We start from the raw sequence: 27,386 nt of genomic DNA, 5'->3' as shown, positions 1-27,386 counted from the left end.
TGTGAGCCAAACGATGTTCTGGAAGATCCAAAGCCCAGCTGCCGCTTCTGCTGACCAACGCTATGTTCATAACGGTTTCCTGCTGCCAGTGTTTCGAAAGTCACCAGCCTGACGTATCCGGTTTTTTTTTTTGGTTTTTTTTCTTCAGTAAATAGGCTTCAATCCTTTAATAAATACCTTCTACAAGATCGGTCTTGAGTTTCTTTCTCGAGAAGATTAGTCTTGAACGTTTGCCTGGCTGATCTGTAGTTGAGTAAAAGATAAGTGTACATAACTTTGACACATGGACATTTATTTTTTTTTATTTTTTATTTTATTTTTCTCCATGTATTTTTGAATGTCTGTCAAAAGTGTGGAAAAACCTGGTCTATATTCGGTTTTTGAGACACATGTTCCATTTGTTTCAATGCTACAAACCCAGTAAAAGGTAAAATTGCATTAAAAAGGAATTGGACGGCGAATGAAAGTTCTGTGGACAAAAGAGTCCAAATTTGGATGGAAAACAGGAGAGAGGATGTTAGCAGAGGATCCCCCACACACACACACACACACACACACACACACACACACACACACACACACACACACACACACACACAGTCAAACATGGAGGTGGAAGCTTAATGGTTTTAGGTTGTTTTGGAGATACTGAATCAACATGGCTACATTTCCATACTTCACCACCATGCAATTCTGTCTGGACTGAGGATAATTGATTCCAAATTCACCATACAACAAGAAGTACCGTATTTTCCGGACTACAAGCCGCTACTTTTTCCCCACGCTTTGAACCCCGCGGCTTAAACAACAAAGCGGCTAATTTATGGATTTTTCCTGGGTTTTTCCCGGTTTCACAAACTTCAAGCCAAAAAACTAAACCCCTATAACATTAGACCAATGAAATTGCAGTACGGGTTCAGGTGAAACAATGAAAATCTTTATATTAAATCAGATGCGCTCCCACTGAATCGGGCCGCACCACATCATAAATATGGATGATGTTCCTCTGACGTTTGACCTGCCGCTCACTCGGACTGTCAACAGGAAATGCGAATCATTCGTCACGCTGAAAACAACCGGGCATGAAAACACACTTCACCTGTGTTCTGAGCTGCACGGCATCGGGAGAAAAGCTTCACCGATGGTGATTTTTAAACGCACGGCGATGCCAAAAGATAAACTCCCGAGAGAAATAGTTGTGAAAGGAAGGAGGAAGACAGTGAACAATGACTTTCTTGGTAGGCTACTGTTTAGATACAAGCCGTGTAACAGACACTGTCTTTCATTAAAGCCTGTGTAAAGTTCATTAGTTTCAGTGTAGACACCTGCGGCTTATAGACAGGTGCGGCTTATTTATGTTCAAAATACAAATCTTTGTCAAATTCAGTGGGTGTGGCTTATATTTGGGTGCGCTTAATAGTCCGGAAATTACGGTATTACGGTTAAAAGTTTTTCCCTCATAGAACGGCCTGCCCAGTCACTGCACCTAAATCCTATTAAACTTCTCTGGAATGAACCGGATCAAGAAATTTTCAACTAGTGAAGAGGGGCTCTGGAAAGTTTTACAAGAGGCACGGCAAAGTATTTCAGCTGAATGTTTGGAGTACCAAACCGACCCAGCATTCCTCGACCCAGTTTCCTGCACTCCGTACGAAGTTTCTTATTGCGCAGGCGGGAAATAATTGCGACATTCACAAAGGCCGATTTGACACTTCACACTCGACCAGTTTGTGGTCCGGTGAAAGCGTTTTTTTTCAAAAGCGATATCCTCGATTCAAATGCTCTCCTACCTTATCGCTTTCACTCACTCAAACACACACAGTTCTCTGAGAATCTCTAGCTGTTCAGTAGAAATGAGAATATTTAGAATCTTCCTCTGAGATGTGCATGGAATCCTAATAATCCTCTATTATACACAGATTTATAAAATCTTTTCTCTCTCTCTCTCTCTCTCTCTCTCTCTCTCTCTCTCTCTCCCCCCCCTTCCCATAGGAGATGATCGTCGACAAAGTGAACGGACAGCCAATCCCACGCTTTCTTATCTACGACATCATCAAAATAAACGTAAGTATCTCACGTTCGTTCGCCAGGAGGAACCTTTAATGCAGTTCAATCGCGATTAGAAGGTTCAGATCACCATGCCAACAGATTTGGATGTAAATATCGCGGTTGTTGTGTTTTTTTATTCGCAATACCATATTGTTTATTTATTTTCCTTTTTTTTTTATAAATTGAGCCATCTAATTTTTGTCGTTTGCCAGTTCCCCCATTTCAGCTCGATCACATAGGTAGAAGATAGAGAAGCTTCTGTACTCTTGTATACACAGGCACTGATAAATGACTCGTGACCGATAAATGACTTAAATACACCAATGATTTTCTGTTTGGAGTTCCTCTCGGGGCGTCTTCATGAACCTGTTTTTTATTCGAACAATTTCAGGAACCATAAGAATAACACTGTGGGTTGTTTACGTAGAAATAGAAATGGTGGTGAATACCAACAGGAGAGGAGGTTAGAAGTATAAAGAATCCATAGCTCCGCCTAAACAAACTTGCGGTCCGCCACTTAATGCGTTCCTGAGGGAACTCAAATTTGAACAATTTGTTCCTCATGTAAAAAGGAGCACATTTAATACCGAAAGCGATGTACCGTAAGATTTTAGTACGAATACGCGTATCGTTACACCCCTAGTAAAAAGTAGGGAAAAATCTCTTGTTTTTTTATGTTTTATTTCTTAAAATCAAATTGTAAACCTCAACACTGCATTAACCAACAACACAACAACCTCAACGTGCCAGAATGAAACAAAGATCAAATGGACAAAAATAATAATAAAACGAATCATGTCACAAAGTAGAATCAATGTTCAATGAACCAAAAAAAATAAAAAAAAAAATTATTTTATATAAAGTAAAACCAAATATTTAGAAGTGACCGTAACATCAGTTTATGGAAATTTATACTGGATATATTTGGAGTTAATATATGGGAATTTATACTTTCAGCACTTTTTGGACAGAAAATGAGGCAAGCAGAGTTTAAAAATAAAAAAAAAATAAAAAATTTTAAATAACAATTCGCTCCCAGGCTGCAGTCAGCAAGTGATAATGAGCCGTGATTAGAGAGTAAAAGTTGCTCATATCTTTGATACTCAGTAAAACTAGAAGTACATTTACTTTCCCACTGCTAATCAATCACATGACCCAGCCTTTCTGCAAACCCTGTTTTTATGCGCTCACATACGTTCCACATTCACCTGTAGTGCAGATCCTCAAAACAGGCTCATGGATTTCTTTTTTGCGAAACGTTCCGGCGTTCTCTTTAATCTCAGTGGAAGCCCAGAGGACTTGCATGTTACTGAGCCTGAGATCACGAACATGTCCTACCAGTGCAATAAATATACTTAACAGCATTGGGGCTTGTAAAGAAAACCAAACAGACCTCTCCTATTGCATGGGTATTGCAGTGATTGTAGAGATATTGACCTACCGAGACCCCACCATAAACCAGTGACTCACTATCGCCGCTTCTGCCCACACGAACCGATATACAGTGCAGGTGTACTACGGAGATCATCTGTTAGTTGTGCTACAGGTCAATGCAATTCTCCTAATTCCTTTTTTATTCGGTTGCGTGTCCATCAGCGAACAAGCAACGACCTCGATGGAACTATAATGAGGGCATCGTAAAAAAAACAAGCCGGGGTTAAAAAACGGTAACCGCACTCTACGGTGCTTTATTCGTGTTTTTAGTTTGAAATGATCCAAACTTTGGACACTTTTTGCCGTTTCCTTTGGCCTGAATCTTCTCCTTCGCCGTTTTCTCGCCGTTCCACCATTTTTCAGCGTCTTCCGCGTTACCTGTCCAGGGCGGTGTGTCAGTAATAATGGTCCGTGGGGAAACACTGCTCTGTGTGTAGTTAAATGGACTATTTTGTATTGTATTGTATTGTATAATATAGGATTGAATCGAAATCCTATCGTTATAGAGTTAAATCGTATCGTATCGCACCGCACCGCACGGGTGCTGCTTCATCTTTTAATGTAACCGAGATGCGAATCGCATCGGCCTCAGGTACGGATATGCGCACCCTCACCTCGTATCATCTCAGGGTTTTTTTTTTTCTCTTCACCGGCTGCTTTGTGACCGTATCTTTTATTAAAACAATGCAATACTACAAATCAAACCTGAGCATAAGATCCTACGTGCTTTTCAAACGCATGCATCCAAATTCATGAGATTTCAAGGAAGATTTCAGCGCTTTAAAGAAGCTGCCGTTCCCTTTTTATTTTGTTTTAACAAACGAATGGTAGGTTTTTTGAAAACTCAGGGGCATCACTGAATATCAGGACTATAAAGCCGCTCTCTGTGGAATGTACAATAGTTGTTGAACACTTTCATATCTATTTTATTTTTTTCCCCATCCAAGGTTAGTATGTCTTTTGACATCTTTCTCAGGGGAGCTGATTGAATAAATACAGCGCAAATAAAAAAATATTTAACGCGGCCTTGACGGCTGATTGGTGTACCGGACGTCGCGTTCGGCGTGCGAACCTACCGATTTTCTTTCCCTCGCTCAAAAACATTGCAGTGTTTTTTTATTTGGTATTACGCAACCTTGACGACTGATATAAAAAAATATTATTGTGTCGGTTGGGAGCTTTTCCCTCTCGATTAACTTCGAACGTTCGGAGCGATATTGGATATTTTATGCGCCAGGCCAAGTGGTTTTTCCAGGAGACCTCATGTGACAGTCAGTTGGATATGTTTTTAATAAGTGTAAAACAATAAAAATAAGCACAATGCAAACAATTAGCTGCAACTTTCAACTGTTTATAAGGATTTTCTTTTCTGGCTCAAATCTATCAGCATTATTATCATTTAATCACAGAATTAACCCTTTTGTTTCGTATTCTAAAAACTAAAAACATCAGTTGATACAAAACTTTTCGAATGCCTAATAATTTATCGTGCTGTGGATTTATTTATCGTGTTATTACAAATGAAATAAATGAATAAAAATAATTACAAAAAAATCAGCGAGCCCTCGAAAATCTGTTTTAGCACCCCCTAGTGGTGGTGGAACTTTGCTTGGGCTTTGCTTCAACGAAGGCGCCTTTCGACAGCCCTCAAGCAAGAGCATATAATTAAAGAATTTTCGAGGTCACCCGACTTGTCTTCTCATGCAACAGTTATCCTCGCAATTCCCCCCCCCCCCCCCCTTTGCGTACCATTTTACTTCATCTACCAGCACTGAGGACTGGAAGATAACGATTATTTTTTTCTTTTCCTCATTCCCAAAGAGTAATGACGCGAATTAGACGAGCGGCTCTGTTAGCGACGCATTCTTTCTCAGGGAGCCATTTACTCAAAAATCCGCGCCGTTGCCTTACAGTTCGTCTCTTCCTAATAAAGACGACCGACGCGCCACCCATCGCTCTCAATCGCCGCGTCTGTCCATCTTAACACGCGCAAATGTCAGCGGCTCAGCACGCTGCCCGTACCGGTTACTGTGTTTCCTACACATCGATCACAACCCCCTTCTATTATGGCCTTTTGTTGCCTTTCCATCAGGCCGGGCTCTAGAAAGTAGCCCCCTAGGTAGGAACAATTTTTTTTTTTATGTATTTATAAAAAATATCACGGAGCGTTCGCTCCCTCAGGGGGCGAAGCTGCCCGTCTAATATCAGCCAAATGTTTATCTTTACACACACAATGCTCTTAAAACAGGCAGAGCATGAAATTATAAAAGTAAGAAAAGATTGGACTTATTATTTTTTTTTTTTACCTGCAATTTTTTTTGCCTTCACTTCATCATTTGAAGAAGTAATTTTATTTTATAACAAAAAATACTTCATGGATTCCAGCTCTGTGTCTCCATGATTACAGATTATACGTGGTTATTAATTATTTGTCATCGAATCCTGTTTCTGTTCAGCAATCCCGAATGTTATTTTGGCAAAACTGCCCCATGAATCCCACCGGATTATAATTTCGTAGGCCACTCAAGACCTTCCACTCCAACCTATGCAGAACCATATCTTCATGGAGGCTTAGTTATGCTGGAGCAGGTTTGGTTTCTCTTGGGAAGATTTCATACCGCTTGATCCAAAGACTCCCTATAAAATTGTGTGCCTCCAATTATTTTCCCATATAATTAGATCGGATGAAATCGGATTTCATGCCGAATCATCGAATCTTACAATACTTAATCAACCCGTTGCACCAAAGTTGGAAGAACCTCTAGAAAGTAGCCCCCTAGGTAGGAACAATTTTTTTTTTTATGTATTTATAAAAAATATCACGGAGCGTTCGCTCCCTCAGGGGGCGAAGCTGCCCGTCTAATATCAGCCAAATGTTTATCTTTACACACACAATGCTCTTAAAACAGGCAGAGCATGAAATTATAAAAGTAAGAAAAGATCTAGTGTCTTTTTTTCTTATGCTGCAGCATTGTAATCTTTCTAACCTGGAAGTACGTGGTCTGAGTTCTCAGACCTTCTCATCCAACAACGATCTCACTTTTCTGGCGAACACAATCCCTGCAGTCAGGCTGCGAAATCTTGAGGAACGGTTTAAACAGTTCTCATAGTTCCCCACTTCTTTGGAATGCATTGTTCAGCACATATGGCTTTGATGGCCAGGTGTTCACATAACATCTTCCTGAGTTTTCTACCTGGTCCATATTATTATGGGTATCAGCCTCAGCCGTCCAGATCTCTCTACTAGTGTACGATTCTCCAAACCCCTCTAAAAGACAGTATTCTGTTGTTGTACCAATGATCCCTTTTCAGTATCGTTGTCCCTTCTTTGAATCTGGATCAGCCACAGTTTTGAAAAAAGATCGAGAACGTGGAGAGTTAAACAAACTTCCTTTGACTATTAAACGCTTTTATTCAGAAAACATATTTACGAGATTTTTAATGTATAGCCCAAATGTTTTATAGCCCTGATGCTAACATGGCGTTAAAAGAAATGAACAAACGCTGGTTTCAAATCATGGCCGACTGTCTTATGTCGTATCTATAACGCAGTCCTCTTCATAGCTATAATTTCTTCGGAACATTTAATACTTGGACACTTATAAGAAGAGGGTAATCCGGGTCAATGCTTGTTTGGGGTTTTTAATTAGAATGTCTTGTTTTCTGGGGTAATAAAAGTGAAATTGGCATTTATTTTCCCGGTTACATGGAGCCTGGTCTGAATAAGAGCACTCTCGTTCCTGACCTTGCGAGGCAACAACGAAGTTATTAGAGATGCCATTTACTCATTAAATTGCAGTTCTCGACTCCCAGGACGCCTGAATGCCGGCAAGAAAACCTTTATTTGTTCGTTTCGCTCGTGGCTGCGTCTCCTTGCTGCAGCAAAATGTGCATTAGAGGGGTTTTATTAGCAGGATGAAGAAGCAACAGCCGCAAGGTCGATGGCTAACTCTTCATTTGACAGCACTTGGTTCTTTGAGATGTTTGTAATTCATCCGATTCCACATTAAATCCCCCATTCGCTGTTATAATAACCTCCACTCTTCTGGGACGATGTTCCACCAGAAATTTTAGTGTGGTTGTGGAGATTTGTGTTTAATTAGCATTTAATTGTGTTTAAAAGTCAGGTACTCATGTGTACAGTAGGTGATGTGAGGAGGCCTAGGGTGCTGCTCCAATTCATCCCAATTGAAGCAGGAGATCTTCCACGCTAACCCATGGAAAGCATATCTTTATGGTGCTGGCTTTGTGCACAGGGGCATCATCATGCTAGAAGAGGTTTAGGTCTCCTAGTTCAGGTGAAGGGAAAATGCTAGCACATTTCAAAGGTTTGAAGAAGAACCTCATTAATCTGGAGGAATCCAAGTGTTCATTGCAATGTTCATGTGTCCTGTCTTTTAACGTTTCATCATTTTCGGATGGACGTCTAATTTACAAGTCCTAAAATCTGACCAAGCTAGCTTCCAAACGATATATAACCATTTATCCATCCCCCAACATGGAGTTACTATCACTGTTTTTCGTTTTCTTGAATGGCACGAAAGAGCCGTCCAACCAATCGTATAGTCGTGTGTGTGGTCCAATGTTTTTGCGTTCCCCGTTCACTTGTAGCTAAAGTTCCTGAACAAATTATTTTTTCTTGTTTACTGATTGAAAAAAAAAAGAGTTTATTCTAATCCAGTCCTACGTGACCTACTATTAAATCAAGGCTTCATGAAGAAGTACGAGGAAGCTGTAGATATCTTTAGTTCCTCTGTCTGTCAAGAGTAGCTTCAGCTTTGGTCTTTTTATCACCATTCTATAACCATGGTATTTGCTAATAGTTTTTTCTGGTCACATCCTGCCACTGTAGATCATCTGCCCACAATGCCACAGTGATCATCTCCATTTGCTGGGGTTGAAAACGTCAATGTTATTGATGAAACCCCCTGTAAACTGCTGTTTATCACAAAAAGTTGGTTTTATTGTCATTTCAACCATTACAACTCTCCATTCTGCTGCTGCTTCTCCACTGAAAACGTTAGTATAGTACAAGCATAGGGGCAGCACGGTCCTTGCCCCTTTGGGCCTCCCATTGTTATGGCTTGTTATTGCAGTTCCAATTTTCACCTCAACGTTGTACAACATCGAAAGAGGTGAGCAGAGGAAAATGGGCCGCTTTGACGCTTGAATCTCTCACCTAGTAGAAGTAGTAAGTTCTTCTGTTAGCGTCTTTTGGTTTAACTCGGTGACTTAAGAGCCAGAAACGCCACGTTTCCACTGCACTAGCGTGACCCTTTCACAAAGTGTGTGGTTGGTATTAATTATTTAGCGCCAGCCGAAGAAAAGCTCTGAGTAAACAGTAGCCTAAGTGCAGCGAATGCGTTCGCAGACTGACAAGCAGACTGAGCCAAATCGCCCTTAATGGTCCTGCATTGAAATCCACTCATTTATAAAAGATAAAAATCGAGATATTTTTCCAGTACTTGCCTAAATGGCTTTAAGATGACATGATTACAGAGTACCTGTGTTTGCGTCTAGTTTAATTTTCTGCCTAAAATAGTGTCTCGAAAAACTGTTTTCTCTGTTTGTGTACTTAAATATATTCACTGTAGGGCTGCAACTAACGATTATTTTGATAATCGATTAATCGGACGATTATTATTATTATTTATTTATTACTATTTCTTGATTAATCCAATTTTTTCTTTTTGGACTTTTTTTATTAGATTTTTTGCTTATTCTAACTATTATTAACTTTAATTCACTCTAAAAAAAATGCAACATATCGAGTTTAACGATCTTCGAGGTTGACATTTTTTTTAAAGCTTATAGTAGCTTCTTGTTGAGGAGTTCATGGGGGATTTCTTCTTAGAACAAATCCACTCATGCTGGATTGTCTCTTTCTGTCCAAAAAAGAAACAATTTGCGTAAATCAACATTCGTATCGTTTTTAATGATATTTGCAGACGGCAAGTCGACCCCCCCGAACAGTTTACACAATAGCACTTCATTAAACAATACCATTTTACATGATGAGGACTATACAGTTTTCGTTTGCTGATGTTACACCTTCATCCGTGATTTAGGAAGCGGCTGTGTTATCTTGCCGTCGTGCTAAAACCGTAACGCCATTCGTTGACATCCGATTTTATCGATGAGTTGTTGCAGCCCTAATTCACTATATGGAAAAAGTTTGTGGACATCTAAGCATTTAGTCCTCATTTGCTATTATATAAGCCTCCACTCTTCCGGGGGAAGATGTTCGACTGGATTTTGTGGAAATTTGTGCTCATTTCAAAGGGGTTTAGTAGAGTTTTGAGCTCTGTAGTAAGAGATCTTCCATTTCTACCCTTGTAAAACATACAGTACAGACCAAAAGTTTGGACACACCTTCTCATTCAAAGAGTTTTTTTTTATTTTCATGACTATGAAAATTGTAGAGTCACACTGAAGGCATCAAGGGCTATTTGACCAAGAAGGAGAGTGATGGGGTGCTGCGCCAGATGACCTGGCCTCCACAGTCACCGGACCTGAACCCAATCGAGATGGTTTAGGGGTGAGCTGGACCGCAGAGTGAAGGCAAAAGGGCCATCAAGTGCCAAGCATCTCTCGGGGAACTCCTTCAAGACTGTTGGAAGACCATTTCAGGTGACTACCTCTTGAAGCTCATCAAGAGAATGCCAAGAGTGTGCAAAGCAGTAATCAAAGCAAAAGGTGGCTACTTTGAAGAACCTAGAATATGACATTTTTCAGTTGTTTCACACTTTTTTGTTATGTATATAATTCCATATATAATTCCACGTGTTAATTCATAGTTTTGATGCCTTCAGTGTGAATCTACAATTTTCATAGTCATGAAAATAAAAAAAACTCTTTGAATGAGAAGGTGTGTCCAAACTTTTGGTCTGTACTGTATGTTAATGGAGCTGACGTTTTGCACAGGGGCATAGTGATGCTGGAACAGGTTTGGACCTACTAGTTCACGTGGAGGGAAAATTTCACGCTACAACGTGACGTCCCATACAATCCAAATTCGGGGAAGAATCACCAGTGTTGGGCGAAGAACCCAAACCATGTCGTTGAGTTGAAGCCGTAGATCGTAGAGTAGAGATTCACTCGGGAAAACATTCACTTGAGTACTGAAATGAACTCAAGTGTCCAAAGTACTATGATTTATTATGGCTATAATGTTCCCATTATCATTTTTGTCTCAAGACACTATGCGACTCAGTATATGTGAAAAAACTCTTCAGCACACTGATCTATTAATAGAATGATGTTAATGAGTTAAACACTGATCTCTGTTTGAATGATCATGAGGCCACGGGTGATGTGGCGAGTTGGAGTCTGGGGTTTCTTCCATCAGTTATTCCTCTTAAAATGTTCTGCTTGCTGTTGAACTAAAGTGAAGTCTCCCCCAAAATATAAACGCTACCCAAGTACAATAACGAATTACATTTACTTCATGACTGTCCACCACTGAGAACCATGCAGGTGTTCAAATACTGGCCAGAGGTGGTTGGAGTATCAAAAATTGCTAAAGTAGAAGCAAAGCTACTTATGAAAAGAATGACTCAAAGAACTGTCAAAGTAATGATGTTTAAAGTTACTCGAGGAAGAGTAATAAAGTCTCTAATGAGAAGACTAATGAAGAAGCGAGATACTTTGGATACGATGAAAGGAAAAGGGAAGGAGAAATATTTAAACGAAGAGAAGGCCAAGGGTGTCGTTATCGCTAACCGCGATTGTTCAGAACCGAAAGCGGCAAAAAAGCGTGTTTAGACCATTTTAACCTACTCCTAAAAATGCGGACTCAATTAAACGTTACAAAGTAGCACGTTACTTTACACCTCCGCGTTCACCGGAGTTAATTAATCGTTTTTTATTCATCCGAACAAGCTTTCCTTTACATCCCGCATTTCCATATTGATTAACGCTTCCCTTGGATTAGCATGTATTTACCCTTTTTTTTTCGTTGACTCCAATTCAAAACCCATTATCTTTTTTTTTCCCCTCTCGCTTTAGATTCTCTTTGCAGTTAATTGATCCGTCTTGCGTTAGATTTTCTCCAGGTTGCTCGAGTTCGGTCGACGAGTTCAAGCGGGGATTATATAAAGCGCCATAACTAAAGCCGCATAAACCAGGCAAAGTCGCACGTTTGTCGAAATTAGTCCAGGCTCACGTCTGTGTGCTGATGGGTGCAACAGTGAATTTCTCAAGGATAAGTACTCAATATGGACACATTTTTGTGCAACCATAAGACTGTTGGTTGTTTTGAACATCCCGTTCCACATTGAGTCTCCATTTACTGTTATAATAATCTCCAGTCTTCTGGGAAGATGTGCCACTGGATTTTTTGGACTTGGTGTATTCCATTTCTTCACCAATGGTATTTAATAGGGCTGAGAGCTCTAAAGCAGGGGATCTTCCACTCCAATCTGGCTTTGTCAGGCTGGAAAAGATCCGAGTCTCCTAGTCGTGGCCTGTTGAACGTTTTTCCTAAACCCACCCCAAAAAAAGAAAGGTGGCTTAAAGGCGAACAAGCAGCCCTTCTGCAGGACAACTACACGATCAATACGGAGTGAGCAACCACTAGGGAGTCTGATCATGTGCTTAGCATGCCATCGATAGCCTTGTCCTTTTCTTCCTCATGGATTTTTCTTTTCCTCAGGCTGATTTTTCCATTTGTGCTTGCAGCTCGTTTATACGCATTAAGACCAACTAAGTTATTCTCTGTTTCGCACAATAGCCGAATCGGTTGTTCTATGAAAAAAAAACAAAGACAAAAGAACCATAGTTCAGCAGTCTTCTAGTCCGAGATTATTATCGAAACGATTGTTTTAGTGCTGTTATAAGCCTCGGTCACACGTAAACGATCAATAGAAAAGTCCACAGCCGCCTCATGTGCTTAGCGTCATATCGATCTGTTCGCCCTTTTTTGTTTTTTTTGGCTAATCCGGTGCCAGGCTGTCTCCTCGATCTCATACTTGGACGTTCATAACACACTCCAAATTTCCTTCAGTTGTTCATTTCAGTCAGTCATTTTTAACACGTTTCGGTTGGGGGACTCCAAAGCCTGTGGTTCTTCCCCAGACTGTTACCACAAAGTTGTACACGATTTATTAAAGATCTCCACAATCGATTCGCGTCTCGAGGCATCGCCAACGATACGGTACATTAAAGATACTATGTGACTCTCCGTAACGTTGTTCCGCGTCGTATTCACGTAGCTGAGAGAACGCGCTCGAGAAACAGTTTAGCGAGAAAAAAATCTATCTACAAGTAAAATACTGGTCACACATGATTGTTTCTAAATAATAAGCAGAATCCGATGCGCACTCTTTTAAACAGATTCATCACAGAAACTCAAACACACAACAGAGCTCCAAACCCTATTTACCAAACTTTGGGGGTGACTCGGCACCTCCAGGCCTGTGTTTTGGTCCCCGGTTGTGCTTTTTCGATTTGAGGAACCCAAAACCTGGAGAACTTGGAACTTTAGATAGGAGAGGTTTTCAAGTAGCTATGGACGTTTTTTGTATTCGTATTAAATCCAGCCAGCGATTTCCGAACCCTCTTGCGGTTAACATGGACCTCAGGCTATAGTTTTGAAAGTTTTGAAAGAACAGCCACAGCTTGGCACGTCCACTTCTGCACTGCTTATCTCCAGCGGGAGTTTTCTTAATTATGGTGAAAACGGGGGGAAAGACTAATCGGAAAGTTTTTATATATATTTTTTTAAATGCAGTTTAATTCCAGGATGGAAATCTTCTTTCACAGTATGCTCCTGGTTTCCTGGTGCAGCATGTTTGAGTTTTTTATTTTTTTATTTCTTATTTCAAATCAAGCAAAGCTCCGACAAACAAAGTGTAACGTCGCCCAAGGAAGCGGCGAGCAATCAGGCGAAAAGATATGTATTACAGTGCTGGACTTTATTCCAGGCAGCAGGCTTTAATTTGTATTTTTTTTTATTCATTTATTTTGACACTTTCTTTACAATTAGACAGATCCTGCATTATGGTCGCATTTCCGTCAGTTCCGCGTTCATACAAGTCACTGGCGTTTGCTTTAAGACCGTGTCAAAAGTTGTGCGTCAGAACCATTTGTGTCACTGTGCATCGCTTTTTAAAATATTCGCAATGATAAAAAACAATTTCTTTATATATAATAAGTAGATACTACGCAGGGTCAGCCATGATATAGCACCCCTGGAGCTGAAAGGTTTAAGGGCCTTGCTTAAGGGCCCAACAGGGGCAACTTGGCGGAGGTTGGAGTTTGGACTTTTCCACAGGCACCAAAGACTTCCTCAATGTCCCTCCAAGCATTATTATTATTCGTTGCAATGCCCCATGACTTGTGTAATGGATGTTGTTTTTTTTCGTAGCAATACCCCCCCGTCCATTTCTCTCATCTTTAGTGTTCATGTAGTGTTAATGTAAAAATGTATTTCTTGATCTATAAAAGCACACCGATTGCAGTAAGAGAACGATTCCCCTCAACCCACTGTACCCGTGTATCGGGAAACCCCTCCAACTCGTTCTTTCCTGAGAGGATGGATCGATCCAGTCATCCCGAGCGGAGGCGCCTCACGGTGGCGGCTGCACTGTGCTGAATTCGAAATGCCGTCAGATCGTTAGACATGAACCTCATGAATTTTCAGAAGGTTGAGTCTATATCAAGGAATAAATCAACACTGGTTAAGATTACAAACTTAAGATACCATCAGCCTACAACTCTGAGAGGATTTTTTTTTTTTATAAATATAAACAGACATAATGTCTCATGAAGAGGAAGAGTTTATTTTTTTAAATCCTGCATACTAAGACGTTGTATACAATTGTGTGTCCCCAGCTTGTGTAACAGTTTGGAGAAGAAACTCATATGGCAGGAAAGGTCAATCCTTTTGTCCATATAGTGGTCCATATCTTAGGTTCTCTGGTGGTCTAGTGGTTAGGATGCTGCGCTCTCATCGGCACTAAGTTGCTAAGGTGCTGTGGCCCGGGTTCGATCCCCGGTCAGGGAACCAACCCCAGCCACTCTTAGTGCCGGTCCTAAGCCCGGATAAATTGGGAGGGTTGTGTTAGGAAGGGCATCCAGCGTAAAAACATGTGCCAAATCAAACATGCGGAGGAGTCGCCGTGACGACCCCTAACGGGAGAACAAGAAAGAAGGTTTAGTGGTCCATATCTTGTTGAAACTAAAAACATAAGACAATGGTGCAGCAAACAAAAAACATCCAGTGAATTGTATGTCTGTGGTGGAAAAGTTTTTAAGCTCACACACCTTATAAAATCCCCAAGACCCAAAACTTTGACTTGGGTGAGGTCCATCAGCAAAAAAGGTCTCCACTTCCTGTGGGCCAAGAACAGCAATCTTGGGCGCAGTTCTTAAAATATCCACTATGGGGGGAAAAGAATGCGAGTGGATACATTTTGCGATTGAACCGATTGGACAGCGCAGATATTTTGCTCCTCATATCCATGCATTAGCTTATTATATCCATGCATATTTAACAACCATTAGCATTATCGAAAGTCTCGGAGGAATAAAAGGTGACGAGCGGGAATGGTGTATGTCATTTTGCTCCTGTCTGCATTTGCATCTGTCCGTGTTTCTGAGCACACAAGCTGTCGTTCCCCTCGTCAAGCGTCAACCACATGTATTCTGGCCGCCGGTCAAAAGTCGTCCCCCAGGGTCATCAAAGAGCAGCCGCGAGACTGCTGGGGGTTGCCATGGAGACGGCTGCCACCACAGTGATTGATTAGAGACAGTGATTGATGAAAAGCTGTGGTTAATTGTTAAGTCTCTCACACACGTAGAGTAAATACGACCAAGTTTGCATGCTTGGTAATGAACCGAGAGGTCATGAGGCCATCTCCAGCTCAACTTCTGTTCAGTCAGTGTGTCTGGGTGAGGTTTTATTCTCTTTCTTTGTTTTTTAAGACTTTATATGTGTTTTCAAAGCCACCCCCCCCCCCCCCCCTCAATATTTCAGCAATTATTAGGTGACATGTAGTATCACCTGGAATAAACCAGGTCATTCTCAGAACATGTTTTTGTAGAAACATGGTCAGAGTGTACGGTTCGTTTGTGGTTCGATATCGTCATGATATGCGAAAGCAATGAGATCCCGGGCCACTCATGTGTCCCCGATGGCTTGCCATACCTGCATCCATGTTACTGCTGTAACAACAATAAAAACAAAACAGCTAAAGTGAAAAAACTTCGCCAGAAGTACATGAGCACCCGGGACAAAATCCAAAATTGGAAAGGTGGCGGAAATAAATAAATATAATCAGAATACCCAAAATCCACTGCTGTACAGAAAGCTGCGGTCTGAGTTCTTATAAAGTTGTGGTGTGAACAAGCTGAAGAGGAGAACTGGGTTCTTTTTCGACTGGTACTTTTTCTGGTTCACTGGACTGGTTTTGGTTCTTTTAAAACAAACTATATGTGAAAACACCCGTAGTTTTGGTTCAATGTAATCCAGTTCATTTTTCGTTTCATTTGTTCAGCGCTTTTAACAATGGTTAATGGGTGGAGGTGGTAGCTTAGTGTTTAAGGCATTTTGCATCCGTAGCTTGTGAGTTCAAATCCCAGCCACAACTAATTACCTGGGCCCTAAACAAGGCCCCTAACCCCATAGCTGCTCAGTTGTTTGAATGTGACAGGGCTCTGGATAAGGGCGTCTGCCAAAATTAATAAATGTTCTAACAATGGTTATAAAGTTGGAGGCCTTCTATAGAGACGAGTGTGCCTTTTTATATCGTGTCGATTTAATAATGGACTCAATTAAGGTGTGGAAACATCAAGCGAAATGGGAGGCACCCGAGCACGTTTTAAGATAGACATTTCTTAAATTCTGTTTTTCTAAATGGGGTACTGAGTGTAGATTAATAACGCACTGTACAAGTGCCTATTAGGGATGGGCATCTTCATAACTGAGGCCGATGCGATTCGCATCTCGATGCTTCTTCAACGATACGATGCACTAAAGTAGGAAGCAGCAACACGATCCGATTTCGATTCAACGCAACGTGACAGCAAATCATGTGCTTAAGTGCCTTCTGAACGCAAGGACGTTTCACAAACAGGCCTTTTGTAGTGTAATGTGTAGTTTCTTGTTCTGTCTCCAGGAGGTTGCAGCTCTACCTCTGCCATGTTAATCTATAGTCTATAACACTCTCAGGACATGCCGAGGAAAAATCGATCTACTTATAAAATATTGGTCACGAATCTTTGATCACTTTCTGAATAATAAAAGTATAGCGCATCTATTCATAATATAGAAATACATTTTTTTTTGCATGCAAACATGTTCAGAACGATGCTCACGCTACAAGTTGGCGTCAACTTGTAACATCTTTCTTAATTTTAATTATAATTAATATTTTTATGCAGATCGTTGAATCTGACCATCTCTAGCACCTACAAGTTTGTTCCTACGATGATTATAAGGCAACGAGTAAACAAATGCACGTCAAACGTAATTAGGGTACTGAAGAGAAGACCACACGTGCACTTTCTGCCGTATTTGCTTCGGCTGTGTAAAAGTGTTGTCATGCTGAAAGCAAATTAAGAGCGATATGTTAGTGCAGATGCGTCTCGCTGTGTAATTATATATATATTTTTACTCCCTTCTAAGCGTAAGCTAATTACTTGAAGCCCCGAACCATTAGCCGTGAAATGAAATTAATATCGGTTCGTATTGGCAGGGCCAGCCGGTGGGCCAGTGCGACTTCAGCAGACGCCTGCTGTGTATCGAGAAGGAAATCATCTTCCCTCGCTCCGAGAAAATCAAGATGGGCCAAATCGACAAGACCAAGGAGCCTTTCAGCGTCAGGAACAAGCCGTTCTTCGACCTTCACGTGGCACGAAAGGTACGTTTTTATTTCTTTAATTAATTTTTTTTTTGTTACCGGATGCTTCATTTGATTGAAATTAGGTCCTCAGAAAACATCAGGAACATCAGCGGACTGCCTTTTGCGTTCCATTTTGTTCCCCTCAGCACCGTACGGTTTTTAGCACAGAAGCCGAAGCACAATTAACCACCGTGTCTGTTATTTTACACAATTAATTATTGTTCATCATTTCCACATCGAAGCGCCAGGCGTATCGTAATCCGAAAGAGTACCGGTTTCGGTTCAGAGCTTATATTTAATTAGCGAAATCAATCACGCCGATTTGCCGAGCTCGTGAAAAGCAGCACCGACACCTATCGCACCAATAAAGCAAACTACGAGCCTCCGAGTGGACGAGGAAAAAGAAGCATTAACGAACAGCTCCTCGATCGAAAACAGTTGCGGTGCTTTAGATCTTGGGTTGTTGTTCTCCTTTATTTTGGGCACAGGTTGAATATGGATATTATTGAAATCCTGAACCATTGCTACAATCTGTAGTCTTTAAAGTCCTGGCAAATATAAAAAAATACTAAAAAAAAAAAACAATAGAAAAAAAAACAACAACAACAAATTAGGGGTGTTACGGTACATTTGTTCAAACTGAACCGTTTTGGTGCAGGACTATAGATAAATCCCCTCATGAACATATTAAGGGAAAGACTGCAAGTTTGTTTAGTGTCCGTTACGCACTTTGCTGCCACTTTTCTGATTTTTGTGTGGACAGCTCCAAGACTTTCCCTTAAAAGGACAAAATCCTAAATTTCAATTAAATAATAAATAAATGTTTGTGTTTCTTTAATGCAGACATTTGTTAAAATATACAGAAATAAGTAGAACAGTTAAGTATATCATATCTTTAAAAACTTTAAATGTAAAAAAAATAATAATAACCTACACACACTTATATACACATCTGTATTACCCAAATGGGGTCTAACAAATGTAAACTATTTAATTGTAATTTTTTTAACCAGTTTAATTTTTGCCAATTTATTCGATATAATAAAAATGTACATTCATTTGATTTATATTTTATTTTTATATTTATCTTTTTTTTTTATTTAACCAAGCAGACATAAAAAGTTTAAATATTAACAATGATACGATGTTAATACAAAAATTACACCCCTCGTAAGTTATACAGCGGAGATAAAAATTGGAGAACAATTTATACATTTTAGATATTTATTCTGAAATATTTTTCATCAGTATTGCTCAAATTTCAACAGTATAAGCCAAGGTTCTACTGACATGTCATGGCAGTTCAACAAGAACCAGCAAATAGAAGTAGGGAACAGTAACCAGATTTTTAGATCAGGACTCTGGGCTGGAAATTTCATGATTTAAAATTTCTGAGCTCCAAAGAAAGTGCGTTACTTGTTCTCGCATAAAAATTGCAAGAACGTGTATTTTCATAAGTCAAACCATCGTAACTCGAATCAGCGAATCTTACCATCTTTGGTATCCGATTTTGATGCTGCCTCATCAGCATACGGCTGCAAAGAAAAATGTCTAGATGTGGTAGAACATCTTTAATTTCTTGCTGCAAACATTAAAGGACCCTCAAAAAGCAGAGCCCGACTCATTCCTTTCCTGGACAAGGCCTTTAACCTGCTTGACCTTCTATCCAGCTTATGTTGTCTCAACGTCCTGCCCCAGGATGCTAATGGGGCTGGTTCTGCTCCTCTTTCTCGTGTAGTCCATTCTCGATTTTGGCTTTAGTCTCACTGAAGAGCCACTTCAACAAATTGTTTCCCAGGTAGTACTCCTTTGTCTACCCGTTCCTTAGTTACTACAGACTCAATTTTCAAAGCAGGCAGACGTTTGACCCCTCCTGAAAGTCTACGGGGCGCAGGGTGTAGAGGAAAGGATGGAGATTCCCTGTGGCGCTCCAGTGGCGCTCAGCAGGAGCTGAGACAGACAAGAATCCAGGCGTGAAACCTGGGGGTCTGTCTGTCAGGCAGGCAGTGACCCAGGAGATCATTGACTGGTCTTGCATTCTTCTCATCTTCTCTCTCAGCGGGAGAGGTTGGATGGTGTTAAATGCACTCGAGAAATCGAAGAAAGCCATTTACACCGTGGTGTTGTTGGAGGCCAGACTGGAGTGAGCCTTTTGCAGTAGATATAGGACTTCATCCTGTGACGCCAACCTGTGACTGGTAGGCAAACTGTAAGGGAGCCATAAAAGAGCTGGCATGAGCAGCACTAATTTCTTCAGGATGGATATTCTTCAGGACCTTAGTAAGCTGGAAATCAAGCTGAATTTTTATCCAGTGATGATCATCCCAGCGATTTCAGGAAGTCGAGTTCAAAGCGCAGGTTTTAACCTCGATACAGCGCCCCTGGAGCATGGAGGTTTGAGGGCCTTGCTCAGGGGTTCGGAGAGTGGCAGCTTGGTGATACTGGGGCCTAAAACATTGCAAAACAATAAAAATGCTCGATTTACACAGTATGTTATTATTAACAATTGTGAACATGTACAGTTAACGTTTCTATAAATACAATTTTCAATAAAATTCCTGTTTGGTTACGTCAAATTTTATAATGTTAATTTATAATTCATCGAAATATAAAATGTAGAATGAATTGAATTAATGCAATGCGCTGATATTGATTGAATAATTAGAAAATTAGCACAAATTAAATCGATGAAATACAATTACAAAAATAAAAAAAATGTAATTAAATAGTTTACATTTGTTAGACCCTATTTAATGGCTTCCTTCCTTCCATCCATTTATTTATTCACTCCCTCGTAACGTGGAATTGTCCGGATTTTCGCCTTTTGAGAGAACTTCTCGAAGCTGGCTTCACCAAAGAATCCGAATTGGCAGCGATTTCGCACTACAAATCGTATTTCCAGTACTGAGCGAGTAGCCACAGCGACACTGCGCTAACTCGAGTTTCTTTTATTTCTTTTTTAAATAACCCTGCTTTCGTTGTGTATGTTTTCAAGTTTAATAAAAAATATTGAAAAATTCATTAGCCAGCGTATTGGACAAACTTTTGGTTTCCCCAAAAAGATAGACTAAGAAGTAGATAGAGATAGAGAGAGGTTTTCTCTTTCTTCAGATACGGTAGTGCAGACTAAGAAAGAAGTCTCTACCCTACTGCATCTCCAAGTCGTTCCTGATTCCGAAACGCTGCATTATTATAAAAACATTCAGCCGACAGCCAAGCGGCCTTGGACGGGATTCCGAACATGTAGCTCGCTCTGTTGTTGCACCGTTATATTGCGGCATTAATACTGTTTAAACGAAGGCCAGTCGATTTGTGTCTGATTGTTGAGCCTTCTTGTTTCCTAGGTGACCATGAAAAAAAAAAAAATATATAGCTTGAATGCAAAATCTGCTTCTTCTGGAAACCTAGGCTACCGCTTTGCCCACCATATGCTCATCGTTCATTTGTAATAAAATTTTTAATAAACACTTCTTGGTGACTAGGAAATGCTTAATTGGACAATGAGTGCCAGGAGTGGTAAGTGTCAGCGAAAAGTATTTGCCAAAGTATTGGTTCACCAAGTCATAAGTACAGTATGTGATTTTGTAGCGTCTCATTCCACATTTAGTCCCAATTTGCTCTTATGATTCCCTCCACTCTTCTGGGAAAATGTTCCACTAGATTTTGGAGTGTGCTTATGGATATTTGTGTTGTCTACTGATGTAGATGAGGAGACCTGGGGTGCAGTCAGCATTCCAATTCATCCCAAAGGTGTTCAGTAGGGATGAGATCGGAGCTCTATGAAGATCTTCCTCTCCAAAGCATGTAAACCAGATCTTCAAGGAGCCCACTTGGTGCACAGGGGCAGCGCCATGCTGGAACAGGTTTTGGGTTTCCAAGTTCAAGTGAATGCAAAATTTTATTATAGCGCCATCTAAAGATCCTGTACAATCGAGTGCCTCCAGATTTGTGGTAACAGTTTGGAAAAGAACCACGTACAGGAATATAGGAAAGGTCAGGTGACCCAATATTTTTGGCAATATAGTTTATCTGCCTCTATATACATCCACAAAACTTTCTCCATATTTTTTGTCCGTTATGGCTGGACAAACAGAAAAACGAGACCAAACAATCAGCAATGTTGACGTCAGGAAGCTAACGTAACCAGTTGCAATGAGCGAACTTGCACGTTTTATTATTTTTTTTTTTTAAGACTCAGCACTGAGCACAGAGCAAACTTCCGAGACTTGCATCCTATTGAGTAATATCGAAATTGCATCACAACAAGGAGGTTTGGGCATTTACCCAGGAGAGCAACATGGCTGCATTTGGGGGAAAAAATGATTGTTTGGTACATTAAAAGGAACTCTTGTGTCAGTGTGGTGTCAAATTGTAGTCATTAACAAGAGCGACAGTGGCAGAGCTGAGGGTTCAGCAGCTTAGCAAGACTTAAACAATGTACCTGTGGTGATAGATTTTGACCTGCTTTTTAATACAGTTTGAATTTCAGTCTTTATTGTGCTGTTGCTTGGTCTTGGGACAGTTTTGGATCATTATTACTGCACTTTTTTTTTTTTTTTTTTGGCCAAGAGTAGCTTAGAAACAGCAAAACACGTTTCCTTTTGCTAACTTTTTTTGATGTTTGTAGAACATCAACTTTTTTTGATGTTTGTCTCATGTATGTATAAGTATGTGCACTATATTACCAAAAGTATTGGGACACCTGACCTTTGATATATATCTATATGTGGTTCTTTTCCAAACTGTTACCACAAATCTGGAGGCACTCATTTGCACAGGACGTCTTTAGATGTTGCTATAATAAAATTTTGCATTCACTTGAACTTGGAAATCCAAAACCTGTTCCAGCATGGCGATGCCCCTGTGCACAAAGTGGGCTCCTTAAACATCTGGTTTACATGCTTTGGAGAGGAAGATCTTGCTGCTATAGAGCTCTGATCTCATCCCTACTGAACACCTTTGGGATGAATGTGAACGCTGACTGCACCCCAGGTCTCCTCACATCACCTACATCAGTACCTGCCTTTCAGAACACCCTTGTGTCTCTTACACAAATATCCATAAGCACACTCCAAAATCTAGCAGAACATCTTCCCAGAAGAGTGGAGGGAATTATAAGAGGAAATTGGGACTAAATGTGGAATGCAATGCTCAAAAAATCCCATACTGTCCTTATGACCAGGTGACCCAATACTTGAGTCATATGTTTTACGCCTTTTAATCCTATTCGACCTTCAGTCTCCTTCTGCTGCTATAATAACCTCCACTCTTCTGGGAAGATGTTCCACTAGATTTTGTGGAGATTTGTTTCATTCAGCAAAAAGGGTAAAGGCAGTAAAGTCAGGTACTGGTGTAGGTGAGGTGAGGAGGCAATAGGGTTGAGGTCAGAGCTCTAATGAAAAGATCTTTCTTTTCACTCTAAATACCCATGTAAAGCATGTCTTCATGAAGTTTTGGAGTTTTGTGCCCAGGGGCATCGTCTTGCTGGAACAGGTTTCTCTTAGTTCAAATGAATTTATGCATAGACGTTCTGTATGGTTGTGTGCTTCCAAGTTTGTGCTAACAGTCGAAAGAAGAACCATATTATTGCCTGAATAGTCAGGTGTCCCAATACTTTTGTCGATTTAGTGTAGCATGTGGTGTAATCACATGGTAGCATTTTTTTAATTCATGTTTTACTAACGTTATGAATTTCTCTCTTCCTGTACTTTTTCTCAAACAGTTCACTACTGCAGTAAGTGTAAGAAAGCAAATGGTAGCACAGACGAGTCTCGGGCATGCAGTTCTTGTACTCTTGCAAATTGTCTGATCGATAGTTAATTGTTAAGATCATTAAACGCTAAATATTTACCTTTTCAATTTGCCCACTGCAAGTGGATGTTAAATTGGTTGTTAGCTTCCAAAATCTACACCAGACCCAAATAATCAACATTTAGGAAGATACTATAGGTAAATTAGTTTCCAGTTTACTTGGACTTAAGTCTTACTTAAGTTTACCGAGTGAAGATTTGACATCGGAAACCACTTGCTGCAGCTGAGGATAGTTCCACTTCAGTATTAGTTCCAAGATCCATGGGATTACTGTGGGCGGTTCAACTCAAGAACCATAAAGATGGAATCGGACTGTAGCGAATTTAAGGCAGGTGCATACTGCGCGATTTTGGCCTAGGCTAAAATCCGTTGTCTTTTGATCACTGGTTCGACATGTTCGCTGATACTCGGTTAATGGTCGCTGCGATCTTTTTTTTTTTTCCTCCTCCGATGAAAAATTCCAGCAGTTCCAGAAGATTTCAGACTCTTTTTCAGCGTGACCTACAACGACCGTCAAAACGAGAACCAATAGGAGCGGTGAGCCTGACGACACAATTAGCATGACAACTTCGACCCGTCTAAGGGAAAATGTGGCAACGAGTCGGGTGAACAGAGAAACTTATAGAGATATGGAGGGAAAATTTGTGTGTAGCTTGTATTTGTTTGCTGCTAGCTACCATTGCAAAAGAATGCAGTAAAACTTCCGACGTAAAACTTCAGACGAGTTTTTTTCACGTGTCCATCAGTTTCTGACTGTCTTACAGTCTGATATTATGACATCTGAGATCCTACAGTGTGACCTGGTGGTCATGTTCATGCAATTTGACAAGCAACAATCGCAAAAGACTATTAGAAATCGCACAGTGATCAAACCAGGATTCAACAGTTTGCTACAATGGCATAGGGCTGCAATGGCCGTCAACTGGTTTGCAAGTGTCTATCAGTGAACAGGTGATAACACTGATGGAACTGTAATGAATGGTCATTTGGCGTCAACCCATTTTGAGTCTGGTTCTTGCTTCTTGACTTGGTTGCTCTTAAGGTTTTGTCCTCATACCATCTTAGGGAGTTTTTCTTTGCCAAATCCGCCACAGGGTTTCAAAAACAATCTATTATTACTAACACATTTTTTTTTTATTATTAATGCCAAGCTTCATGGCTTGTTACAGATACCCTTAATCTGTGAAACTTTCAGAGGTACTTTGAGTATCTCATGACCAGACTATTTCACAGACTAATTTAGTGAAGTTTTTGAGTTCCAGGCCTTTGAGGCCTCATCACAATTCTGCTTTGTCCCACTGTAAGCTTCTCCAGTGGTTCATTCCTTCCACTGTTGATGAGGACATGCCCCGGCCTCTCGAGCGCCCGGGATACAATCAGCATTTATGTTTTTTGCACTTGTCTGTTAAAAACTCCACGATCTTTCTCATGCATACCAAGTCAGCTCCGGCCTTATCACTCATCTCTTTATTGTCGCATTCTGCTTTACTTGAACAAGTCTGTTACCCCTTGTCGATCTTGGGCTGCTTTGTGTCCCCTTGTGTCATGCGGCTTTGTAAGGGGTGAAGTCATGCTAGCTCGTTCCGGCAACTGAAAGAGCCTCTTTATTCCATGACCATCTGCTGAGTGCCGTCTGAGATAAAGCGGAAGAAAACAAGGGGGGGAATAGTGCAAGCATCTGGTTCACTTGCTCTGATTTATAGATATGCCTCTTTCTCCTATGAGATATCTAGTCGGGAATTTCCCCATCGTGTCCAATTTTCATTCCAGACAACAGTAGCGCTCTGAGAGCTTCTGTCCTGCGGGGTCATCACGGCCAGCGTGGGTCTCGATCATATTCCCGTAATTCCATCATTCCTCGGGAAGTCCTGCATTCGCCATTAGTGACAGAGACGCCTGTTTGTATCGTATAAAACGTCCTCCAAAAGTCCTCTTCCTCCACAGCCCCTAACGAATCAAACAGACGCCTTCCATAAATGCCGCCTCGGTAAAGAGCAAAACAAGTTGTTGCATATTGCTTTCGCTCGTCCTCTATCGTCGTTAAAACGGGATGGCAGCTCGGCAGCCGAAAGAGAGGGAGATGAGTTTAGATTGGATTAACTTCAGCCTGAGCCGGTGTTAAGAGCCCATTAGCAAACCGTGTGAAGAGGAAAATGGAGGTGATGGAGAGCCTCAGTGTCATGTTAAACGGCGCTGAAAAGAGCGCAAGCTTTGGCCCTGGATTGCCCTCGCTCCTAAATAGCGGCGACATGCTGGAAATCGCATGTTCAGAGGTCCGACGAGGTCACGTCAGGCTCGCGAACACGCACTTAAAGACACTCACAAGTGATACACACTGTTGCTTGGCATAGTCTTTGTGGTGCTGCGAATGAAACTAATTAGCGGCGAGATTAAAAAGGGAATTTGGGTTTGTGTAAATTCAAGAGACCCTCAGCCGACAACTGTAAAACTCAGTCCACTGCAATAGCTGAGAGAAAATTGAATTGAAACACACATATACACACACACACACACACACACACACACACTAAGTGCGGATCATTCCGAGGACCCATTTTACTGCCTCGAACTACACAGGACCAGAGCGATTACATCCTACACAATCAATGTAAAACGATTCAGCCACCAACATAGAGCTCACTTTTTATCCATGGACACTAGATCTTACTTCAGAGAGATATTAGAGCGATATTATAACATTAAGCATGTCTAGCCTGGTATTGCTTTTCTGCTCTCCCCCCCCCCCCCCCCCCCATGATTATAGATCTTGTTTTATAAGCGAGGTCTAATGTTCAGTAGAAGCATGCTTGAATAATGAACCGATGACCTTTTTTGGAATCAGGAACATGCAGAAACACTTAATAGCAAAAAGTTGACCATAACACCTTTGTGTGGGGACCTTTCCCAAAATTGTTCCCACAAATTTAGGAGCACAGAACTGCTCCTTTAAACAATGATTTCTTTATGTGCCATGACATTAAGATTTAATTTTACATGACAGATTAAGTCCTTAATTGCCATATTTGTTCAACTTAGCAGTGGAGGATTTCATTTGGGCCTTGCTCAAGGACCCAACTCTGGCAACTTGGTGGTGCTGGGATTTGAACTCACAATGTTCTGATCATGTCCAACACGTTAACGACTGAGTTTCCACGGTCCTCTTTGAATTCCCTTTGTTCTGGAACGAGCCCAAACCTGTACGCCAAAGCAAGGACCTGAAAGACTTAAACTTGAGCGGTCTTTACCTCAACCCTTTTCAACACCTTTGGGATGATTTGGAATGCTGGACATCAAGGCCTAACTTGACTAAAACCTTTGTAGCTAAATGGACAAATCCTCAAAGTTATGCTCCGGAATTTTGTGGAAAGCCTTCCCAGAAGAGTGGAGGTTGTTATAATAGTGAAGGGAGGAACGACTAAATATGAACAACTCTTGGTTTCGGAATTTGGATGGCCAGTTATTCATGTTTCCTTGGTGAGTAGTATAGTGTATGTGGAAATTCTGAGAAAACTGAGGATCGAGGAAAACTGATGTCCTGAAGCTCATAGCTGAAATATTGGCCAGTGGCTTGATTTTTTTTTTTTTTCCCTTTCACCCAAGAAGTGCTACGTACAATACCATACCAGTAGTGACGGCTTGGTGTGGATAGGAATTGAATTCGCAACCCTCGTATCTAACGTCCAATGATCTTACCACTAAGCTACTACCTCCCCAGAGGGTTTTTGTTCGTTCCTATCCATCTGTATTAGGTCACCTGGCTAGCAAGATGTCTTTTTATTTTTTAGATTATTAAATTAAATACCAATTTTTAGCCTTATCACTTCAATTTCCTGCATGTGGAATCACTCATAAATGTCTAATTCTTCCTTTCCTGAATGCTCAGTCTCGTCTTTGTCTCTTTCATTAACCGGGTTTTAGTTTTACAAACAATTTCTCACATTGTTGGAGGAAAAAAACCCAGAAAACCATTCGTAACTAATAGCCTCATGTTGAAATTGGCAAACTTTTCTCATAGCATTTCTCTGTGTGACGATCGGAACAGCTAATGAGATTTGGCTCGTCGTGTTCCGCTTTTGTCTAAATTTATCTCCGTTTTAATTAGGAGATCTGCAGGTATCCCCGTTTGCCTTCAGTCCAATATCCAGCTCAGCCGAATGAGACATCTTCAGGAATTAAGCTAGTAAATCCCCTTTAATAATGCCTTCTGATTATTCTGATGAGTTCTCCGCAGTTTCTCCGGCACCCACG

The 27,386-nt window shown here is 40.8% G+C and overlaps 2 protein-coding genes across 3 annotated transcripts in view; both read left to right on the top strand.

The window, feature by feature from the left end:
• Positions 1-4,857, top strand: part of tbc1d7 (TBC1 domain family, member 7) — a 207,511-nt gene extending 202,654 nt beyond the window's left edge. The window contains exon 7 of the mRNA XM_083535170.1: positions 4,842-4,857. The gene's annotated coding sequence lies outside the window, so the exon portion shown is untranslated. The remainder of the gene's footprint in view (positions 1-4,841) is intronic.
• Positions 1-27,386, top strand: part of rngtt (RNA guanylyltransferase and 5'-phosphatase) — a 122,370-nt gene that overhangs the window by 39,664 nt on the left and 55,320 nt on the right. For both annotated transcript variants that reach the window (XM_083535083.1, XM_083535084.1), the window contains exons 10-11: positions 1,993-2,064; positions 17,181-17,345. In XM_083535083.1, the coding sequence (XP_083391209.1) occupies positions 1,993-2,064; positions 17,181-17,345 (237 nt within the window). The remainder of the gene's footprint in view (positions 1-1,992; positions 2,065-17,180; positions 17,346-27,386) is intronic.

This window comes from Silurus aristotelis (genome assembly GCF_946808225.1).
Source record: "Silurus aristotelis genome assembly, chromosome: 29".
NCBI lineage: Eukaryota > Metazoa > Chordata > Actinopteri > Siluriformes > Siluridae > Silurus > Silurus aristotelis.
The sequence above is the reverse complement of the archived record's forward strand: the minus strand, read 5'-3'. Positions and strand labels throughout refer to the sequence as shown.